The 18881-nt window shown below is 42.5% G+C and overlaps 1 protein-coding gene across 13 annotated transcripts in view; it reads right to left on the reverse strand.

Annotated features, from left to right (window-relative positions):
* GRIP1 (glutamate receptor interacting protein 1) overlaps window positions 1-18881 on the reverse strand; it is a 297390-nt gene that overhangs the window by 189723 nt on the left and 88786 nt on the right. For 6 of the 13 annotated variants that reach the window (XM_072327149.1, XM_072327081.1, XM_072327171.1 and 3 more), the window contains exon 1: window positions 15535-15812. The exons of 6 other annotated variants lie outside the window; for them this stretch is intronic. In XM_072327149.1, the coding sequence (XP_072183250.1) occupies window positions 15535-15667 (133 nt within the window). In that variant the 5' untranslated portion in view covers window positions 15668-15812. Of the gene's footprint in view, window positions 1-15534; window positions 16012-18881 lie in introns of those variants that run through there. One more of the 13 variants, XM_072327098.1, reaches the window with a different exon arrangement.

Consider the following 18881-nt stretch of genomic DNA (forward strand, 5'->3'; position numbering starts at 1 on the left):
CTCCCAAAACGCCACTCCCTGCAGCCAAGGCATCTTCCTTGCAACACCCACTGCTCCGTTACAGTGGCACAATGGAGCAATGGGGACGTGATGGCAGGACTGAAGACCTGGCCCTGTATATTTGAGTTCAGCTCTGACAAGACAAAAAGCAATCTCCAATCAAAATGTAGGTGTGAGTTAATCAGTTTTAAGCACTCCTTAAAGCCCAAGAACTTGCAGCAAGAACATTCAAGTGGATACCTTAACTTGCGGTACACCAGCATTACTATTAGATTACACATCTCCCTGTGTTATCATTAATAGTCTGGAAACTCATGTTGAGAGAGAGGTACGAAAGCAACGCACGGACATATTCACTGACATTTAATGCAGTCACTTTGATTAATTATTAAATTTCTGAAACATACGTGGTGCTTGAAATGGCTTTTCAAAGAGCCCACTTTTCCCATTAGCAGATTAATTTTATCCTTGATGGTTGGCACAGGTTGTCTGTAAACAATTACATTATTTAGAACACACTTCACTTAATCTACCCAGCCCTGACCTGTCTTCCCCAAAACTTAAAAAGCCATTCCCAGTTAAAAAGATTTACATATTCTAAGTATTCCCTATGTAACCTGACATTAAAGTTTCAAACACAGCTTCTTTGTTTTATGCTGTGACTGAACTTACACCTAATTTCACCCAGTATGCGCACACATTTTCCTAGTTAAAATACAAAACCACCAAGACTGCTCAAAAAGACAATTCAACTAAATATACAGATGTAAAACCACCGATAAAATTTCGGCTTAGGCATAAACACATGCAGTCAGTTATAAATTATTCAGGCTACTCCATCAGTCAGTACAGTTCAGCCACAGGAAAGGTAGTGAATCAAAGCACTGAATATAGCCAAGGTAAAAAATACAATAATTGCAAGGGTTTGGGCTTTTTTGTTTCCCTTAATTCAGTTTTTTATAAAAATATGTATTAATTAGACAATAAAAGACCCTCAGCTATAAATACTTTATGACCAAGATAGTGAGTACACAACCATCTGCCCATGCGAGAGCAGAGCCAGGACATCCCCCGTCCTTGCAACCAACTGAGCTGCCACAGCTACATTATAACCCAATGCTCTGCATCCTCCATCACCAGCACACCATGCCCTCCAACACCACCTTCACATGTAGGTCATACAATGGCAGATGAGCAAAATGTTCACCAATAGCCACTGGTCAAACCTCCAACAGGGTAAGGGCTGCTGATCTTGAGCTTCAAGCAATAAGAAAGCTAGAAGAAAAAAAGGAAGAAGAAAAAAAGAACCAACAAAACAGATGGAAATCTTAGCCCAACACAGGCCCTGGATGGGCCAAAGTGTGATGTAACTGAAGTATCAAAAGGAAACTCTGTCCTTCTGCCAGGCTATGCTTATGTCTGCTAGAGCAGTGCCATAAAGCTAGGCTTAATTTCGTGCTATTCGACCACCTTCCCTAAGCACAGACGTAGGTTGGTTAGTTTAATTTCTGTAGAAACAAATCTCATTCCCTCTTATTTTTCCACACCTTGGTTTCCAATTCAATAAAGCAAGGAAGTGGAATCAAGTCTTTATCATTCTCTAGAACAGTGGTTTAGTATAAACAAGATTTCTAGCAAAACAACAACAAAGAACCATTAAGAGTATTTTTAGGCAGCTAAAAGTCTTAGAATACTTGAAAAGCAAGTAACAGAGAGAATGTATTAATAGTTCTATAACTGCATCATTTGAATGGCTTCTAGAGTTCAGGGTTATCCAAAAGTCACATACACTTTCCCCAGAGCAGACTGATAATCCTGAGATCAAGACACTGCTCTGTACAGAAAACAATACACAGAGGGGAAGAAGCCAGTCTATTTGCATCCTTTTGCATGGAAGTTCTGCACCTTAATCTACATCCCAGCTTCCTTTAGACAGAAAGAGCAAGAAGAAAGGGAAGAGTCATTACTTCCCTGCAGCAAAGAGACTTTCTGAAGAGGCATCCCCACTTGGAGTGAAATATTCTCATTCTGTATTAATTAATGCTTCATAAAATCTAATGTAGACAAAACTCTTCCCGAGTCAAGATCAGCAAGCCAAGATAAACCAAAGTACATACACAAACCACAAAGTATTCTGTGTTCACTAGGACTGTATTTGATGTACCTAATGAGAATGTGGCCCAATGCCAGATGTGGTGATAAGGCACATCCAGGAAAACATTAAGGGAACATCCAGGAAAAATTAAGCTTGCTAATGAGTGGAAATGAGCACAGGGGAAACATCCCAGAAAAGTCTCCTTCAAAACCCAGAGGAAACCCCAAGGAATTAGGGGTGGCCCTAGTGGAGCTGAGGACAGAAGTGATAGAGAGCTCAGCTCTGCTCAGCACAAACTGCCATTTTCCTATCATCTTATCATGTAATCACTCTACTCCTAATTACCATTATAGGTAGGCTGTCAAGAAAGTAAAGAATAATGACAATAATAATCCAAAATGCTAAACGGTTTAAAAATGAAGTGAAAAAACAAAGGCACCTTCCCCCTGCACTTGCAAGCAGAGGGACAGGCACTGATCTCTTCTATCTCTGCTCTCTGTGACAATGACAGGGCCAGAGGCAATGGCATGGAGCTGTGTCAGGGGAGGGTCAGGTGGGGCTTAGAGAAAAGTTCTGCACCAGAAAACAGTGGGCATGGAACAGGCTGCCCAGGGCAGTGGGAGTTCAAGTTGCTCTCAGTCATAGGGTTTGAATTTTGAGTAGTCCTGTATGGAGCTGGAATTGGAGTCAATGATCCTTGTGGGTCCTTTCCAACTCAGGATATGAGCCTACGGTTTACTTCAGGCTTTATCCGCTATTAAAAAATACCAGCAAAAGAAAATGCTGACATCCCACATACCAAGTGCTGCCCACCAGATCACTGGAGGCATGGAAGTACTTCCCTGAAGACAAAGAGCAAGGAGCCTGCTGGTGGACAGGCCTGCAGGGAAACATGGCCAACATGCAAAATGGCTTTCATGTCGATGAAACATTTGTTCTCTTGATCCCTATGGCAGAAGTATAGAGTTGGGGAAATAATTTCCAGATATAAGCCCAAGGACATTTAAAGTAATCATAACCCTTGAGGATACAGGAGCTATGCCTACTAGGGAAGTTGCTCATTTTTCCCCCTCAACAATTCAAATTGGCTTGCTGCTTGGAAATGAGGCTTATCTACACTTGGAGAGCTGCATAAAGGGATTTTGTACATTCTGTTTTCTAAGTAAGTTTCTGCTCAAGGGCAATGATTCTGAAATCAAATCCAAGACCACAATCACTGAATAAAACCAGCTGAACTGGCAGATGTAAAGGCTATTTGAATTTCACTTCCTTGCCTTCCTCCCAGGACAGCTTCCTATTTACATCTTTTTCACTTAGCCCCTACCTTAAGGCATCCCTGGCTGCCTCGGGTCAAGCCTAAGGGCAGGCCATATACATTGCAAACTGGAGACTTTCTGTCACAACAGCAGCCCTCACAGCTGCCCGTCAGTCACATCCTTCTGTTTTGCTGAGCAGTACAGCAACTGCATTAAGATAAGTAAGTAAAAAGAGCAGCAGACAGCAACAAGACTTGTGTTTTTTTAGAAGGAAAAGACATGGTGCAGGCCACAAACATGAGTCTCCCACTTCGAATTAATACAGGACACGCACAAGAAAAGATATCACAGGTGTGGTAGAATGTAATACCAAACTGTGAGCTCTCTCACTTGGATATTTCCACCTAACTTCTACCCTACACTGTAATCCCTGTCACTGCATTAATATAGACTTCAGAAATGGACCTGACAGACAAACAACCAGGTCCTGTTCTGTGAAGCACTGATTATTTCCAACCACTGCCACAATAATCAGAAGAAAGGAAAACTCACTCAGCCATCACAGATCCCTCAGTATTGCCAGTTCCTTGGATTCTTTTCTCAAAGTAGCTGTGCGTTTAAATCATATCAACTGCTAACAACAAAATACGAACACCGTTTATAGGAACAAATTTAGCTGCTCTTAGAGAAGTGATCAGATTACCTTCTGTAGGTTGCTCTAAATCAGGTTTAATATTTCTTCTTATTTTTACATGTTTCCATTTCAGTTAGCAGTAGTTTGCATATATCTAAGGCCATAAAGCCGCTGCTGCTTGTCATCCACTAATGAATCACATAAGACATACTTCATTTTATCATTGAAGAGAGGCCACTCACCAAAACTACATTTTCCTTACCTGCAAATCCACTGACAATTTACCATGGCAAGGAATACCAACATATTGAAGCTTTCTAATAAGTGACTACAAGTAATTACTTTCACTTATTTTTCAAACATCATCTTTCCAATGACATACATTTCCCGTAGAGTAAGTTATCATCACACAATGGAACAGCAAACTGCCTCTGCCTTCTTTTCTCCTCACATCATTATAAGTCTCTGCACAACAACGTGGTGCAGAACAACAGCACTGTATCGTCTTCAGACTGTTAAACCAACAGCTAATAAAATTCATTATCATGTCGTTATTTCAGTATATCATTTCATATATCCTTTCACTATTCAAATGCAATATCTATTATGAAAAAAATAACCTACTGTGAAAGTACATCTGGCAGTAGAAGCCCAATTACCTGTAAGATAAAACAGATCCCAGGCTGCAACTAGAACAACCTTGCACATCTTCACTAAGCCTCTGAAAACAACTGGTGTGGCATCATCTGTTCTGTAAAATTCACAGCCATTTGGATTCCTTATAGAAGTCCAAGAAAGAACCTAGAAAGGGGTACTGTTTTCTACCCACCCTAGAAGGAAATGCAAACACTGAATGGCAACACAGGTGTCGTGGGTTACCCTAAAATCTACCTGCACACATGACAGGGGGGCAGTCGGCCCGCAGGCCGCTGGCCCAGAAGGAAAAGAAAAACAGGGAAAAGGAAATAAATACAGTGGCAGCGATCTAAGGAGGCACACTTATTTACTAAATACTATATCAGAATACAGAATAACACAATATAATACAATATAATTGGAATTAATGCTAACGAATCAAGTAAAATAAGAGAGAGTGAGTCCCGAAACCGAGAGGCCTACTGTAACTCTAGGCAAACGGCTGGAACGCTCCCACACGGCTCTCCCCCTGGCTGGCAGGATCCAAGAGAGCGAGTCCAGCACTGAAGTGGGATTATATAGTCCTGGTCATATGACTGACCGTGGTGTTCCCTGGGACATTCAGTCTTCCTTCTGTGAGCAGCAGATTCGTCAAAATTATCTATGCTTAACATGATGTTATGATGTGGAATACTGATAGCAAAATTACAAAATTGCAAAACCATGACAACAGGAATCAAGGAGTCAGGTACAAAATGGTAGCATTCTGTCCTTTCTAAATTCTTTGTGTTACAGTTGAAGCAGTGGTGTTTTAACGGGGTGGCTGTACTCCGCTGAGCAGAGAAGCCCTCCCCATTTTCCTCCATTACCTGTAGTGCAGTGCCAGTCACTTCCTGCCAGATCAAGGCACCTAAGATGTACACAATGACTGGGGAAGCAGAGAAGGGTGACAAAAAACCCACACATCTAAGTATAGCTAAGTTATGCTTAAGAGTATACCTGGAAAAATACATCATTAATGTCCTAAGTTGGAAAAGACTTTGTTTTTTCCGCACAGGGTGCGGCAACAAGTGAATGGTAACTGATGGAAAAGTGCTGGGAATTCCTGAGCAACTTCTCTGAAAGTCTGGGAAGTTCAGGTGAAACATGGGTCAGGGCATGGAGGGTGCATTTCAGAGACAGCCAAACTGTCACTGAACTTCCAGAGACTTCAGAGAGGCCAGTGGTTCTACAGTCTTGCTGCATTCCCCTTCATTTAATTATCCATGTCCAACCATAACCGCTCACCCGAGCAGCTTTAGTTTCTCCGTTTCAGAATTTACCCCCTTTTCCCTTTCAGCAGTGAAATTAAATGTAACATTTTAATGACATGCCACATGAAATCCCACTATTACCCAACAGAAAGTTCATATTCTTGCTTTCTAAATTGTAAATGCCAGTGGACATACTTAAATTTACTGACAACTGACCTAAGTGCTGCTTCTACTGGAAGCACTCTGCCGGAAATCCAGGCTCTGTCCCAACTTTCCTTCACAGGCGTCATCTCAATTTCCCTAAAACAGGCTTGTCAGATGTGACATCCCTATCAGACAGCATGGCACACAACCATTCTGTGTGCTGAGCATTCAGAGCTAACACAGCTGGCTCTGCAGTCCACAGCTTGGGTCATTACCCATATGCGAAAGGAACTGTGTTGACCACACAGTTCCTACTGGGCTTCTACAATGGCAGAGTATGGCTAGCTGGGTCATCAGGGCTTTAAATCACCTCCTACTCTAAGGTAGAAAAAGGTTAAAAGCCAAGAAGTTTCTATCACAGTGCATTTCAAATACAAGTCTGTGAATGCACTATTCATTGTTCACAGTATTTATTTGTAATACATTGTAAGCATTTATTTTTTAATAGCATTGCTATCAGTTGACAGAACAACTGTGTTGAGTGAGGAGTTTCTCCCCTTCTGGTATCCAAATGGCACAGACCTGAGCAACCACAGAGCTTGTTAAACAGACCCAAAGGCACGGCACTTGCAAACAAACTGGAAAACACAAGTTACTGATCTAATAACCCATGCGGCATCTGTCTGCCTTTGGCTTCACTTTCTTTTTTTGTGGTTTAATTCAAACAGCATTTTCCCAAGATCCATGTTTAATTTTCTTCTCCCTTCTGTCTTCTACTGTCCTGCTTTCTTCTCCAAAGTTCCTTTTTACAAAACCACAGAATATCTGAGTTGGGGAGGACTCTTTGGAAGTCCTCTAGCTCAAAATCCCTGCCCAGAGCAAGGCCAGCTTTGAAGAAGGATCTAATTTCAAAGGCAGACTAGGTTGCTTGCAGCCTTATCCAGTTAGGTTTTGAGTACCTGCAAAGAGATTTCTTGCCATCCCAACAAATATCTTCCTTCCCATCTTCTTTGTCCTCCTCAATGTACACAAGGGTACTGCATGTATCAGGATCACAAGTATAAGTTTGGCCTCTGAAACATAGTGCCTGATGCCCTGTCTCCATGCCAGCTCTTTGCAGTAGAGCTGGTGTCCCCGTGCTTCATGTGGGAGACTATTTTATATCAGGATTAGCAAGTATGGAACAGACTGGGCAGAACTGAAGGGCTAGAGGAACAGGCAGCCACACCCTCACACTGCAGTCAGGGAATCTCCTACCTCCTCTCACAGTGCTGCTCCCCTCCAGGTTGGATCTTGGTTGCCCATCATGCACAGCTCTCCCCTGAGGCCTCTCACAGCTGTTCAGAGCATCCTAGGACAGCAGATAAATTAACCTGGTTCCTTCCCTTCTCTAACTTCTCATGGTACCATACTAAAAAATGCCTCAAAGCTCTATTGTCTGCAGTCAGATCCTGTGGCCAGTCACCAACAAGTACATTTACCTTCACAAAACAAAGGAGTCTTTAGTTCATTTGTGTTGTGCCCGTGGCCCACTGTTGAGAAATTTCCACTCCAAAATCAATAAACCACTGCTCCATTTTCTCTACTACCTGCGTGCACACACAAAAGAATAAAAAAAGCAAACAGATCCAAGTGCCAGATTTAGGAATTCCTAGTGAGCCTCAGTTTGGCCTCCTTTTTACACAGGCCTTACAACAGAACCATTAATCACTTGAGCTACTCTTTCACTTTGTCTCATTTAATGCCCCAAATCAATGACTTCACATTATTCAAGACCTTGTTTTCCCCTCATTTCTCCAACTGGAACTCCATGCTTTAGCTCCCACATAGTATTTGAGCCATTGTTTCAGACAAACATTAATTTCTCCCTGAGCTTTTCTGTGGTGCTCATCACCATAGCATCTGAGGGCTTAGCAAACACTAATTTACTTTCATGGTGTACCAGTAAAGGAGAGATGCCATTAACCTCATTTCACAGGTGGAGAACTAGAGCACAGGGAGATTATCATCAAAGGTATGTGGTAATTTAGAAGTTCCAGCCTGAAGAGCCTTATGGCTGAAATTTCAGAGCAGTCAGGCTTATATAATTTTTACATATACAAACCATGTTTACTTTGGCCTGCTACAGCCACCCATGCATCAAATTCAAGCTCTTAAGTCAGGTCTAAAGGAAGGATGGAGGGATAGAGCCAGGCCCTGAGCTCTGCTTAGACCACCTGCAAGTCTACCACAGCTGTGGTGAGACAAGCAGATTGCCCTTAATTAAGAAATCATTAAAGCAAGGCCAAATGAATGTTCTGTAGGCAACCTTAGCTCTGATGCTCTTCAAATGCTACTTGTATGTCCTCAAAACTGGAACAGTCTTTTATGCTGGTTCGCATATAACCTGGTTTGAGAGGGAAAACAGAAAACCTTCTGAGGAAAATGTAGCAGTGTCCAGATGTATGAGCCATCACAAGATGAATTCCTGAGTCAGGGATGCAGAGGAAAGGAAAAAGCTGGAGCCAGGGGCAGAATGGGCCGTTGCACCCAGCTCTATCCCTGCTGTGTGTGCACCTCTGAGCTCCTCCCAGTCCTGCTCTTCTCTGCTGAGAAACATTTCTAAAAGTTGTCTAATGCTTTCTGCATGCACCATTACAAAATATGCTTTATATAAATAACAGGTTTTTATATACATTCTGATGATTGATTGTACCTGCTGGGGTGCCCTGCTGAAAAAACAGCAATAACTCAAGAAATGTTTATAAAACTCATCAACAAGGGTCTAGTATTGTTGTTTCCCTCTTTGTTTTACTAATTAATTTAAGTTCTCAGTTGGAGCTGATGGCCAGTATTAAAGCATCTCAGTAGTTGCTTTTACCTCTCATTTTCTTTGATCTTAGTTCATAAAACCCAGTGTCTCGTTCACAGTATCTAAGAGAGAGTAGAATCTTATCACTAAATATTCACAATGCAAATTGATGATTAAACATGTGAGCTTATACATCATCTCAGGAAGCAGGAAGCTAAATGTCGTCCAAGTCTCTCAACATTTCATTGTTTGAACCCAAATGTCAGGTATTCCAAACATACTGAAGAATAAAGAACTCTCAGTTCTCCAAACCACAAAAGATGCAATCTCACCACTACAGCTGCTACCAGATACCACTGCAAGAGTGGGGTGACCCATAATGAATACACTGCTTAAGCAAGGACAATCAAGAGCTTTAATAATTCAGTAAAGAATGAGACCCAAAAGCAAATAGATGTAAAGTAGCACAGAAGTTCTACACTCGTAGCTGCTAGAAGGGAGAAGTGTTTATACTTCCTGCAAAGAATTAGGTATCTCATGTCTCATTTTTTTCAGCATCTTGAAGGAAACAAGCTGGTTTCCCTCAAATAACTCAAAGCTTTACCATCTGTGCTCCACGCTGCCCCCAGAGCCTAATGGCCACTTGAAGGGGAGCCACAAAAGGTAATCTTAAAAAACAATCCTACTCCGAATGAACTTAAATTGGCTCTTGTACCACTGCTTTAGGGAAAAAAAAAAAATGTAGAATTTGTGTAGCATATTTCATAGATAATGAAAATATTTCACCGGAACCAGAGCTTGTGCACAAGTGTGCCTGGCTGGAGCAAACACATTGTCCTGGTGCTGCTGGGAAGCAGAGGTGTGAAGCCTTGCAGATACACCCTGAAGCTGGGGACAGCAGCAGTGCAACAGTGGAAAAGACTTCAATTATCTTTGAATTTACGTAAACAATATAATGGAGCTAAAGCTACTACCCAAACAAACATGAGCTCCGTCCCAAGAGTTACAAGCTCATTTAACTAATATAGCACAGGAAATGGGTAAATTAGGATTTAATTTATGCACATTTCTTAAGGGCTTGAAAGATCTAGGTGATTTCATAGGATGCTCAAGAGCTGCTCACATTTTAATAGCATTGCTATTAGTTCTCTATGTATAAAGTGATACATAATTCTTCATTTCTTGGGCTTTTCTAGTAAGGATGTATTCACTAATGACCATGACAAATGAGACAACAATTAGAAATGGTCACATGCAAAACACACACACAGTTACTGAGAAGTAAAGTGACCCTTTGCAAGAGCATGGCTGTCATGAAATACAACACCATGCCTGATGCAATGACCACCTGCTTAACAACAGAATTGAACATGAAAGAAGATGAAAAAGCAGCAGAAACAGGAGGGTACAAAACCTTTATCTGAAGTATTTGAATTTTATCCAGTGGAAGGTGCTACACCTGACACCTGAACACAGGAAGTTTTAGCCCACAAGTTAATGAAGGTAACAACTTGCTACTACTGTTGTTTCACTGGCAGGTCTCTGAGTGGGACTGCTGATACTGTCTGGCCTAGCAGTAAAATTTTAGTGGAGTTGTCCCATTTATTGCCATGCCCAGCTTGCAAGCTGGTAACTGGATCACAGGAGAAGTCTGTCTGGATATGGGTGTCCTTTCCAATCCCATCCAAACTGGAGGCACTGGGGCTACTGAGACCTCAAGAAGTGAGGCCTCAGTAAGTGACTTAAGGAAAGCAGACAGAAGTATTGATAAACTATGATCTATTAATATCAATTTCCAGGGGTCAGCAATCCAAAAACAGTCATTAAGTACAAGGAAATAAGAAGCTTTAATGAATTTGAGAGGATTATTTTCACCATGTTTTCAAGGCCTGCCATATTCCCCACTTGAGTTCTTCTAGCTGGCAAAAAATTGATCACCTTTACTTTCAGTGAAAGCAGAGCTTTTACTGTTCTGACAAGACATGATTAGGGAAGGAAGAAGCAGCAGCCCCAATGCACACATCCAAACACACAGCAGACTAGCAGTATGCATTTCCTGGGAGATGAAAAGCTGTTTGTGAAATGAAAAGAAGTCGTCCTCCTCACCCTTTCAGATCAATTACCATCTATGCAACCTGAGCTGGAGATATTCAGTGCCCTTGTCACCACACTACTCATAAAACCATTAGCTCTTCTAACAACTCCAATCAAATCAATGGGATGAGAGCAAACAAGAACAATTTGTGCCAATTTACAAAATTGAGAGAGTTTGGAAAGTAAGAGTGAAGCTGCTACTTGCCACAGCACTAAAAGCCATCGGCATATTGCTTCCTTTGGTTGTCTGTCTTAGTGCTATTTCAGTAGTAGATCTCTTCCATAAGTATTTAACCCAGTTTTAAAGCAACTCTGGTTATGAAATACAAAGACATTTGTTAGGAAGATTTTGGCAGCTGTGGGAATTTCTGCACCATAACACTGAGTCATGTTGGAGAATAATGCACAATCAGAACAAGGGGAGTTTTTCTGCTGACATAATACCAAGCAGTGCGTTATGTATTCAGTGTCCTTCTTATTCCCAATTTCAATCAAACAAGAGACTATCTTTAATTCTGAGTTACACTGAATATTGTGTTTCCTTTTTGTCTTATTTGCTAGGCTTGGACATGAAGGATGTCAAATACCTTCCTTCCACGTTCCAGTGCAGACAAGGGACAGAGTTGTGACAATTAATGGAAAGGGAGAAAAAAATATCACAAGTACTTTGGAGACAAATTGGAAGAGATTTATGTCCTGAAAGTGAGGAAACTGATGATTCTCACCGAAGTATTGCAGATGAAATAATACAAGGCATCAAAGCGATGATAGTAATTTTTAAAGGATTTAAAAAAAAAAAAAAAAAAAAAAGTCTGGCATATAAGATATAGTCTCAAATAACTAGATGAAAGTAAGCATTTACTGATTAAAAAAAGAGAAAATTAGATTTGAGGAGAAAGCCGCATTGGTCTAACCTTGGTATACTTCAGAACACACTTTGAAGGAAAAAAATTAAAACTATTAATTCAAAGTAAAAAGGCAAAAGAGAAAATACATGACTTTATTGAAGATAGCCTATGGCGAACTATTTTGTCTAAAATATGAGCGCTCTTGTCAAACAGAGTGTAAGAGACCTTGACAAAGGATAGAAGAAAATTATTTGTGTAACTCCATGAGTGACTACATAGAACATTTTGAGGGACAGAGCTTAAAAACAAGAGGAAGGAAGAGAGAAAAATAGAACTTTGGGGTTAGTGGGAGTTTACTAGTAGAATTCTTTATGCATTGATTTTTGAGATGGTTCTTCCACATCTTTATGGTGCTGACACCAAAACATTAACGCCAAAGGAACATACTGCTGACTGCGTGTTGGGAAGACCAACAGATGAGAATGAAATGAAAATGGAGTGTCCTTCAGGAAGAAATGGACGGCAAACCTGAAGTAGCATAAATGCACCTGTTCACAGTAAAGCAGCCTGGAACCTCCTGGGCATTTTGCATCATCTGCAAGCTCCAAAATCTGTTTCTGTTCCACTAGAACACAATCCAACCCTTCTCAAATGTTTCTTGAAGACTTGAGGCTGCAATCAGACCGGAGCTTGTGTTTGTTTTGGTCAGAGGTGGCCAGGATGGCTCCAAGTACATCCTCCCACTCAAGACCAGGCTGTAACAAAAAGGTCCTGGCAAAGCATCCCAACTTCTGTGGAAGGACATATGCCATCTTTGGAAATGGGCCAGGCAACTATGCCACACAACAGTCCTGCCATTTGCTGTCAGTCCCAGTAATGGCATAACAAGGGTCTTATTCACACAAAGCCTCATTAAAAGGAGCAGGTTGAGGGGTAGTGCCATAACACTGCACAAGACAAATACTTTTTAAAGCACTTTAAGCAATAAGCACCAACTTGTCCAAGCAGCTTGGGCAGAAATTTCATTGCCCATTATGTTCACAGTGCAAAGCCTCACTGAAATGAGTATGACGCCTGTGCTACTAATGTCAATACATGTTTGTGTATGAAGATTATTATCTTAGCTGTTCTCGCACGACATGGCACAGAAAGAGACTCTCAGGAAAGGTAAGAGAGCTGGTGTTGTGTGTCAAAGCAAGGATATCCACTGAACTGAGCCTGCATGAATGAAATGTCCAAGCAAACAGATGTCAGAGTGGAGTCTCTTTTTCACTCAGGGAGCTACTGCACCTTTCTCACCTCCAGCATCCCAGTATTACAGCTCATTTGGTTCCCCATCACAAAGCTTCAGAGAATTACATCCAGTGTACCTAATGAGGAGCTACAAAACCCGGGCGCAACTGGGCTGAGGACAAACTAAAGTCACCTTTTCTTTGTGATTCCCAGAGGCCCACTCTATTTATAACTTTGTTTTGTTTCTGTTTGATCTTTTGGCTATTCTAATGCACTTCCTCAGTTTTTTATGAATTCCGTCTCCCTGCAGTACCCTAAGCAGTACTATGTATGGGGGGGGAAGAGAGAACAGCAAGCCCAGAGAGCGATTGGCTCAGACAGTCTCCAAAGGCACTCACTAATTGGTTACGTAGCTCATAAAAGGAGACCCTTTGGGAGGGATGAGTGACAATGCAGGGAGAGGGAACAAAACCTGAACAAGCTCCTACTCTGTTTGGTTGAATGAACAACAGGTCTTTGATTTCATTAGCTCTGATATTTGGAAAATCATACCAATAAGTGCAACCTGATTCTCAAGCACGCATTCCTCAAGCATACAAGTGCAGAAGGAATGGCTATTAAAAGCACTGCAATTACTCTAAACTTGCACTGTAAACAGGATAATACCAGATCATAATTACATTCAAGATAAACACTTCATTGTCTCCATTACATGAAATCCAATTTCACAAGAGCGTTCACAGTAGCACCAGCAGCATCCTTTCACATGTACACACGGGTATCAGCAGATGCCACACCTACCCAACCAAAGCAGCACACGGAAAGAGCGGACAAAAGAAGCCCTGGAGGAGGAGGGGTTGTGTTTGCTGTACTGCCTGCACAGGCTCCCTAATGAACACGACTTGAACCTCCCACGACATGTTCTGCGTTAGTAAGTGTGAGAAGTTGCAACTCCTCATGCACCCAACTCTATAGGACCGTGCACTGTGTTGCCTGCTCAGTGCGAGGGTTATGACCACCAGTAAAAATAACACTTCAAAAGCAGACATGCACTCACCCAGACTAAAATATTTCCAACCCCCAGGGGCTGAGGGGTGTTACATCCTTTTATTTTCTAAGGAGAATAAAATGAAAAACCTATTAGACATTTGGCTCGATCTTAGTTCCTTACATTAAGTCAAGAGTAATAATTTATTAATCAACACACAACAAATCCTTATGACATGTGACAGCGTTGGGAGGGGTTTTGCTTTCTTATTTAAAAGACCTTCAGCACTAACAATCAGTTAGGGGAAATACTTTGACAGCCTGCTTTGACACGTTCCTTTGATTTGCATATTAAAGCAAAAAGTTATGTGCTTTCATTGGCCTGTATTATTTTCACATTTTTCAGTCCTAAGTACATTTTCTAGTCCTCGTGTATTTTATGCCAACATGATAGACAGCTGCTATGATTGTAGTGCCCCTGAAAAATAGGTCTTTCTCATAAAAACTCAGTCCTAACAACGTAAAGGTTATCAGCAGGGTACATTTGCTTTGAAATGGAAAAAAGATAAAGAACGTATAAGGGAGAACTGCAGTAGAAAAAATAATAATCAATCACTCTACATTAGTTTACTTTTGCAGATGGGCAATTGTGGCGCATTTAAAGCAGAGAGGAAAACCTCTAGCTTCAATGTTTTCCAGAGAATAGAGCACTCTGTTGCTGTTGAGCAAAGCCACGTTCACTGTTTTGTCTGAAAACAAATGGATGGTTCTTATTTCAGACTAAATGGAAATGAAGCTGGATGGCACGAAAAGGATGTGACAGCCGCCCCAGCAAAAATAAATAAAAAGGAAGAAAAACACATCAAACTCCAGCTGCTCAAAAATAGCTTCACTGCAGAGCTCCCAGACTGCTGGTTGGAACAGCAGAAAGCTTTTACAGGGATCACCAAAGCCCGCCAGGTGCTGAGCACAAACCCAGTGGATGCACATTTCGCAAAGGGACATCAGAACTTACTTGGGTTCAGGGTGAGCTGCTGCAGCCACGTGACCGCCACCACCACACAACCCCACGGGTGCTCTCCAACAAAGGAGCCCACGGAGAGACTTTCTGCAGGCTCAGAGGGCTGACTCTCGCTCGGCAGCATGCATTAATCACCAACTTGAACCCACCAATGAGAGATTGCTGCCTCTACGCTGCTTTAAAAACACCCACAGTACAAAGGCATCCTACAAGGGCGACCACCAGCAGATCCATTTTCAAAACAAAGTGTTTCACAGTGGCTCTCCAGCACTCAGACTCAATTAACTGCACTTGAAATATTAACCAGGCTGACGGACCCTGCTCACTTTGGGAGCTTTGTGCCACTTCAGCTGTTTCACGCCGGTCATCAGCAGCCACAGACAGACAAATCTATAGCCGGAAGCTTTCATACTTGCACAGGGCTCAGGTTCTATAAAGTGAGGGACGCTATTTGGCCTTTAGGGTGGTTTTGTTTTTAAAGAATCTTACAAATGTAACATTTATCACAACTAAAGGAAAGCGAGGTTACGCGAAACACTTACTTCGAAAATGTTCAGAGGCGTAATAATAGACATCCTCATAGCCCTCGTGGTAATCCTCCTCCGGGCGGTACTTTTTGCCTTTTCTCCTCCTTGACCTCCGTATCTGCTTGACGAAGCCCAGGAAGCGCTCCATGACCTCAGCGCCCACCAGCAGCCCCCCACCTCACACAGAGCTGCCCGGGCACGGGGCAGCAGCCAGCACCACAGGAACGCCGCGACCTTCCACCATCTGGTACCATTAAAAACCCTGATCTCAGCTAGGGCTGCAAAGCATATTGTTTCCCCCTCCTTAAAAAAAAATAAGAAGAAGGTGAGGGGTGGACTTTTATAAAATCTAAGGACTGGAATATCTCAATATAAAAATAGATAAAGGGGAGAAACACTGAAGGGAGGGGGAACTGAGGGTTGCGAGCAGTTGTTGAACAGAGGAAAGTTGGAGTGCGCTGCCTGCCAGGCAGAGGAGCCGGCACCGAGAGCTCGCTGCCCTCCGTCTCCATCATTTGAAGCAGGGCTGGGAGGCGGGGAGAGATGCGAGTCGGCGGACTGAACCATATCCACAAGCAAGGCAGGTTTCCCTCCATCAGTTAAATCTGTCCTCGCATTTACGCAGGCACGGGTTGAGGGCTCTGTTTGATTTCATTTTGTTCTACGGACAGGAAATGCACAGCTCTGTTCCTGGCATCGCACGCACCGGGAGAACAACCAGCAGAGTGGTTTAACCCATACACACAGCCCACTCAGCGGCAAGCGTGTGCCCAGTGTGTTAATTGGAGCAGCAGGGAGAAGGCTTAGCAGCTGTTAAAAAATGACACATATACCCACTGGGCATTGGTGCACTCTAATCACTGCTAGATCTAACCATTAAAATGCGCTTCACAGATGGGTTTCTGATAGAGCTGGCCAGGCTACATGGCAATAGGCAAACAAAGGAAGCCACACCATGCGCACACCACACCACACTCATTTAAAATCCTAGCAGAGTTTTAAAACTTTAAAGTGAAGGTGCAGCAAACTGTGCTGGGCACAGGAAGAGACCAGCAAACAGCTCAGAAAGGCTCTCACTCTGTCCTCCCGCTGCATACCCAATTCCTCAGCATTTCCTCAGATAAGGCAGGAATTTCACAATGAAGTTTCTCTCCCACTCAAAATCAAAAGCACTGTTTGCTCAAATCCCAGTTCCTTGACATCTACCACAGATGGTAGATGCTCCCACAAGCCACACGAGGTCCCCCGGTCCCACCAGACACCTCCTGGCTCCAGGAACCAGCCTGGATCCATCAGCCACCTCAGTCAAGCCATCATCACTCGTGCTTGTACTTGCAGGAGGTGCTGCCTGGCATCTATGAGCATGGGGACATCAGGCAGCCCTTCCGTGGAACCAGTGTTACAGGTCTTGGGCCCCCAGCACTAGAAAGACATGGAGCTGTTGAAGAGGATCCAGAGCACGGCCACAAGGAAGATCTGAGGGCTGGAGCCTATGAAGAAAGGCTGAGGAAACTGAACTTATTCAGCATGGAGAAATGAAAGCTATGGGGACACCTTATTATTGCCTTCAAGTACCTGAGGAAGCTTACAAACAGGAGAGAGACTTGGAACACACAAAAGTTCCCAGCAGTCCAGAAATGAATGCACACTGAAGGCGGCAGACACTGGGCATCTTTAGGGCATCCTCCAATTACCAAGCATTTTAAAACAATATAGTCACAAAAAATATACATGTTTTCACCAGAAAAGCTGACAAAACCATGAAGGTGCCTACCAAGGTTCCCATGGGAGCCTGTGCTAACGCTCCCTGACCTCACCACCCCTGTTTTTTTCCCTTTGAGAATGCCACTACTGTCACCAGCCAATAAATGCCTTGAGGTCCAGAATTATTTTCAGTGTGGCTCCTGTAAGGAAGCAAGGTTTTATTACGTGCCTGAATTTATCACACAGCTACCCACTTTCCAGTGTTAAAGAAGTTGCAGGAATATTACCAAAAGTATAATAAAATCTGAAACTTTTTATATGGATCTTAAAGAGCACATCACTGTATCCTCTGCATATACTGTGTATTCTAAAGACTTCAAATCCCATGTCTCCCTCTGGGCTCTGCCACCAAGCAGCAAAAAACATTAATTTAGTATCAGGAAACATGAAAACCAAACAAAGACTTAGCCTACAGCAGAGAGCAGTCTCTCTGTGCAGAGATAGGAATGTTTTGATCCTCTATTTGCTTCTGTAGAACACTCTCCCTGACAGCTGGACAAAAAGTTATTTGTAGGTGTCAGAACCATTCAGCTTTGAGACAGACGACTCGCAGCCATTGCCGTTTCCTGAGGTTAAATTAGAAATCCAAATCAAAGCAATACAGCTATTTATCAGTGGGGAGAAAAACGTAGAAATTCCTGGCTTTTAAATTGTCCTCTAAACAAAAGCTGACAAACAAAATCATGCAGACAGTTGGCTGTCAACAAGTAGATCTGCCATTCCCTGGTACCATGGCTGTTCAACAAACACGCAGCTTCTGCTAAGGGCACTGCTTAATTATAAAAAAACTGAGGTTGGAAGGGACCTTAAAGCCCATGCATTTCTAATTCTCCTATGATGGACTGGTTGCCACCCACCAGCTCAGGCTGCCCAGGGCCCCATCCAGCCTGGCTTTGAACACCTCCAGGCATAAGGCATTACAGCTCCTTTGGACAGCCTGGGCCACCACCTCACCAAATTCTGTGTAAAAAAATGTCTTCCTAATATCTAATCTAAATTTCCCCTTCTTAGTTAAAACCCCCCCTTAGTTAAAACACTCCCCTTTGCCCTGTCACTACTGGCCCAGGCTTACACATGTTGCCCACAGCTGCTCACCCACAATTCATCTCCCCATCTCACAGTTAACACACCTGCTTCCCATTGCCTGAATGTAACCAGCAGGGCCAAGCAATGCCAGCTTTTCACTTTTTAAACACAGAATGGCATGAGCTTTTGATAGGATTTCCCCCTCTCTGAAATTGTTCTTTATGGCAAATAAATATTTAGAGAAAGAAATATCTTCACGGAGTGCAATGCTATTTTATAGTCAACTACTAAGTGTTTAAACTACCAAGATTACCAAGAACTTATGTTTCATATGCATTACATACATCTTCTACTGCTTTGCTGAAAACACTGGAGACATTCATTAGCTACTCCTCATGTCATACCTGTAAATATTTTATCATAGCCCTACATTCAGATGTACAAGCAGAGAATTCAGTTTCACAAACACAGTTTACTGCTCTTGTTTGCTCCAAAAAAAAGCTAACTACTGCTCTTTGTGTTGATCAGGACTCACTCTTGATGAGCCATTCATTCCTGTATGGAAACCTTAC

This window comes from Excalfactoria chinensis, chromosome 1 (assembly GCF_039878825.1).
Source record: "Excalfactoria chinensis isolate bCotChi1 chromosome 1, bCotChi1.hap2, whole genome shotgun sequence".
Lineage (NCBI taxonomy): Eukaryota > Metazoa > Chordata > Aves > Galliformes > Phasianidae > Excalfactoria > Excalfactoria chinensis.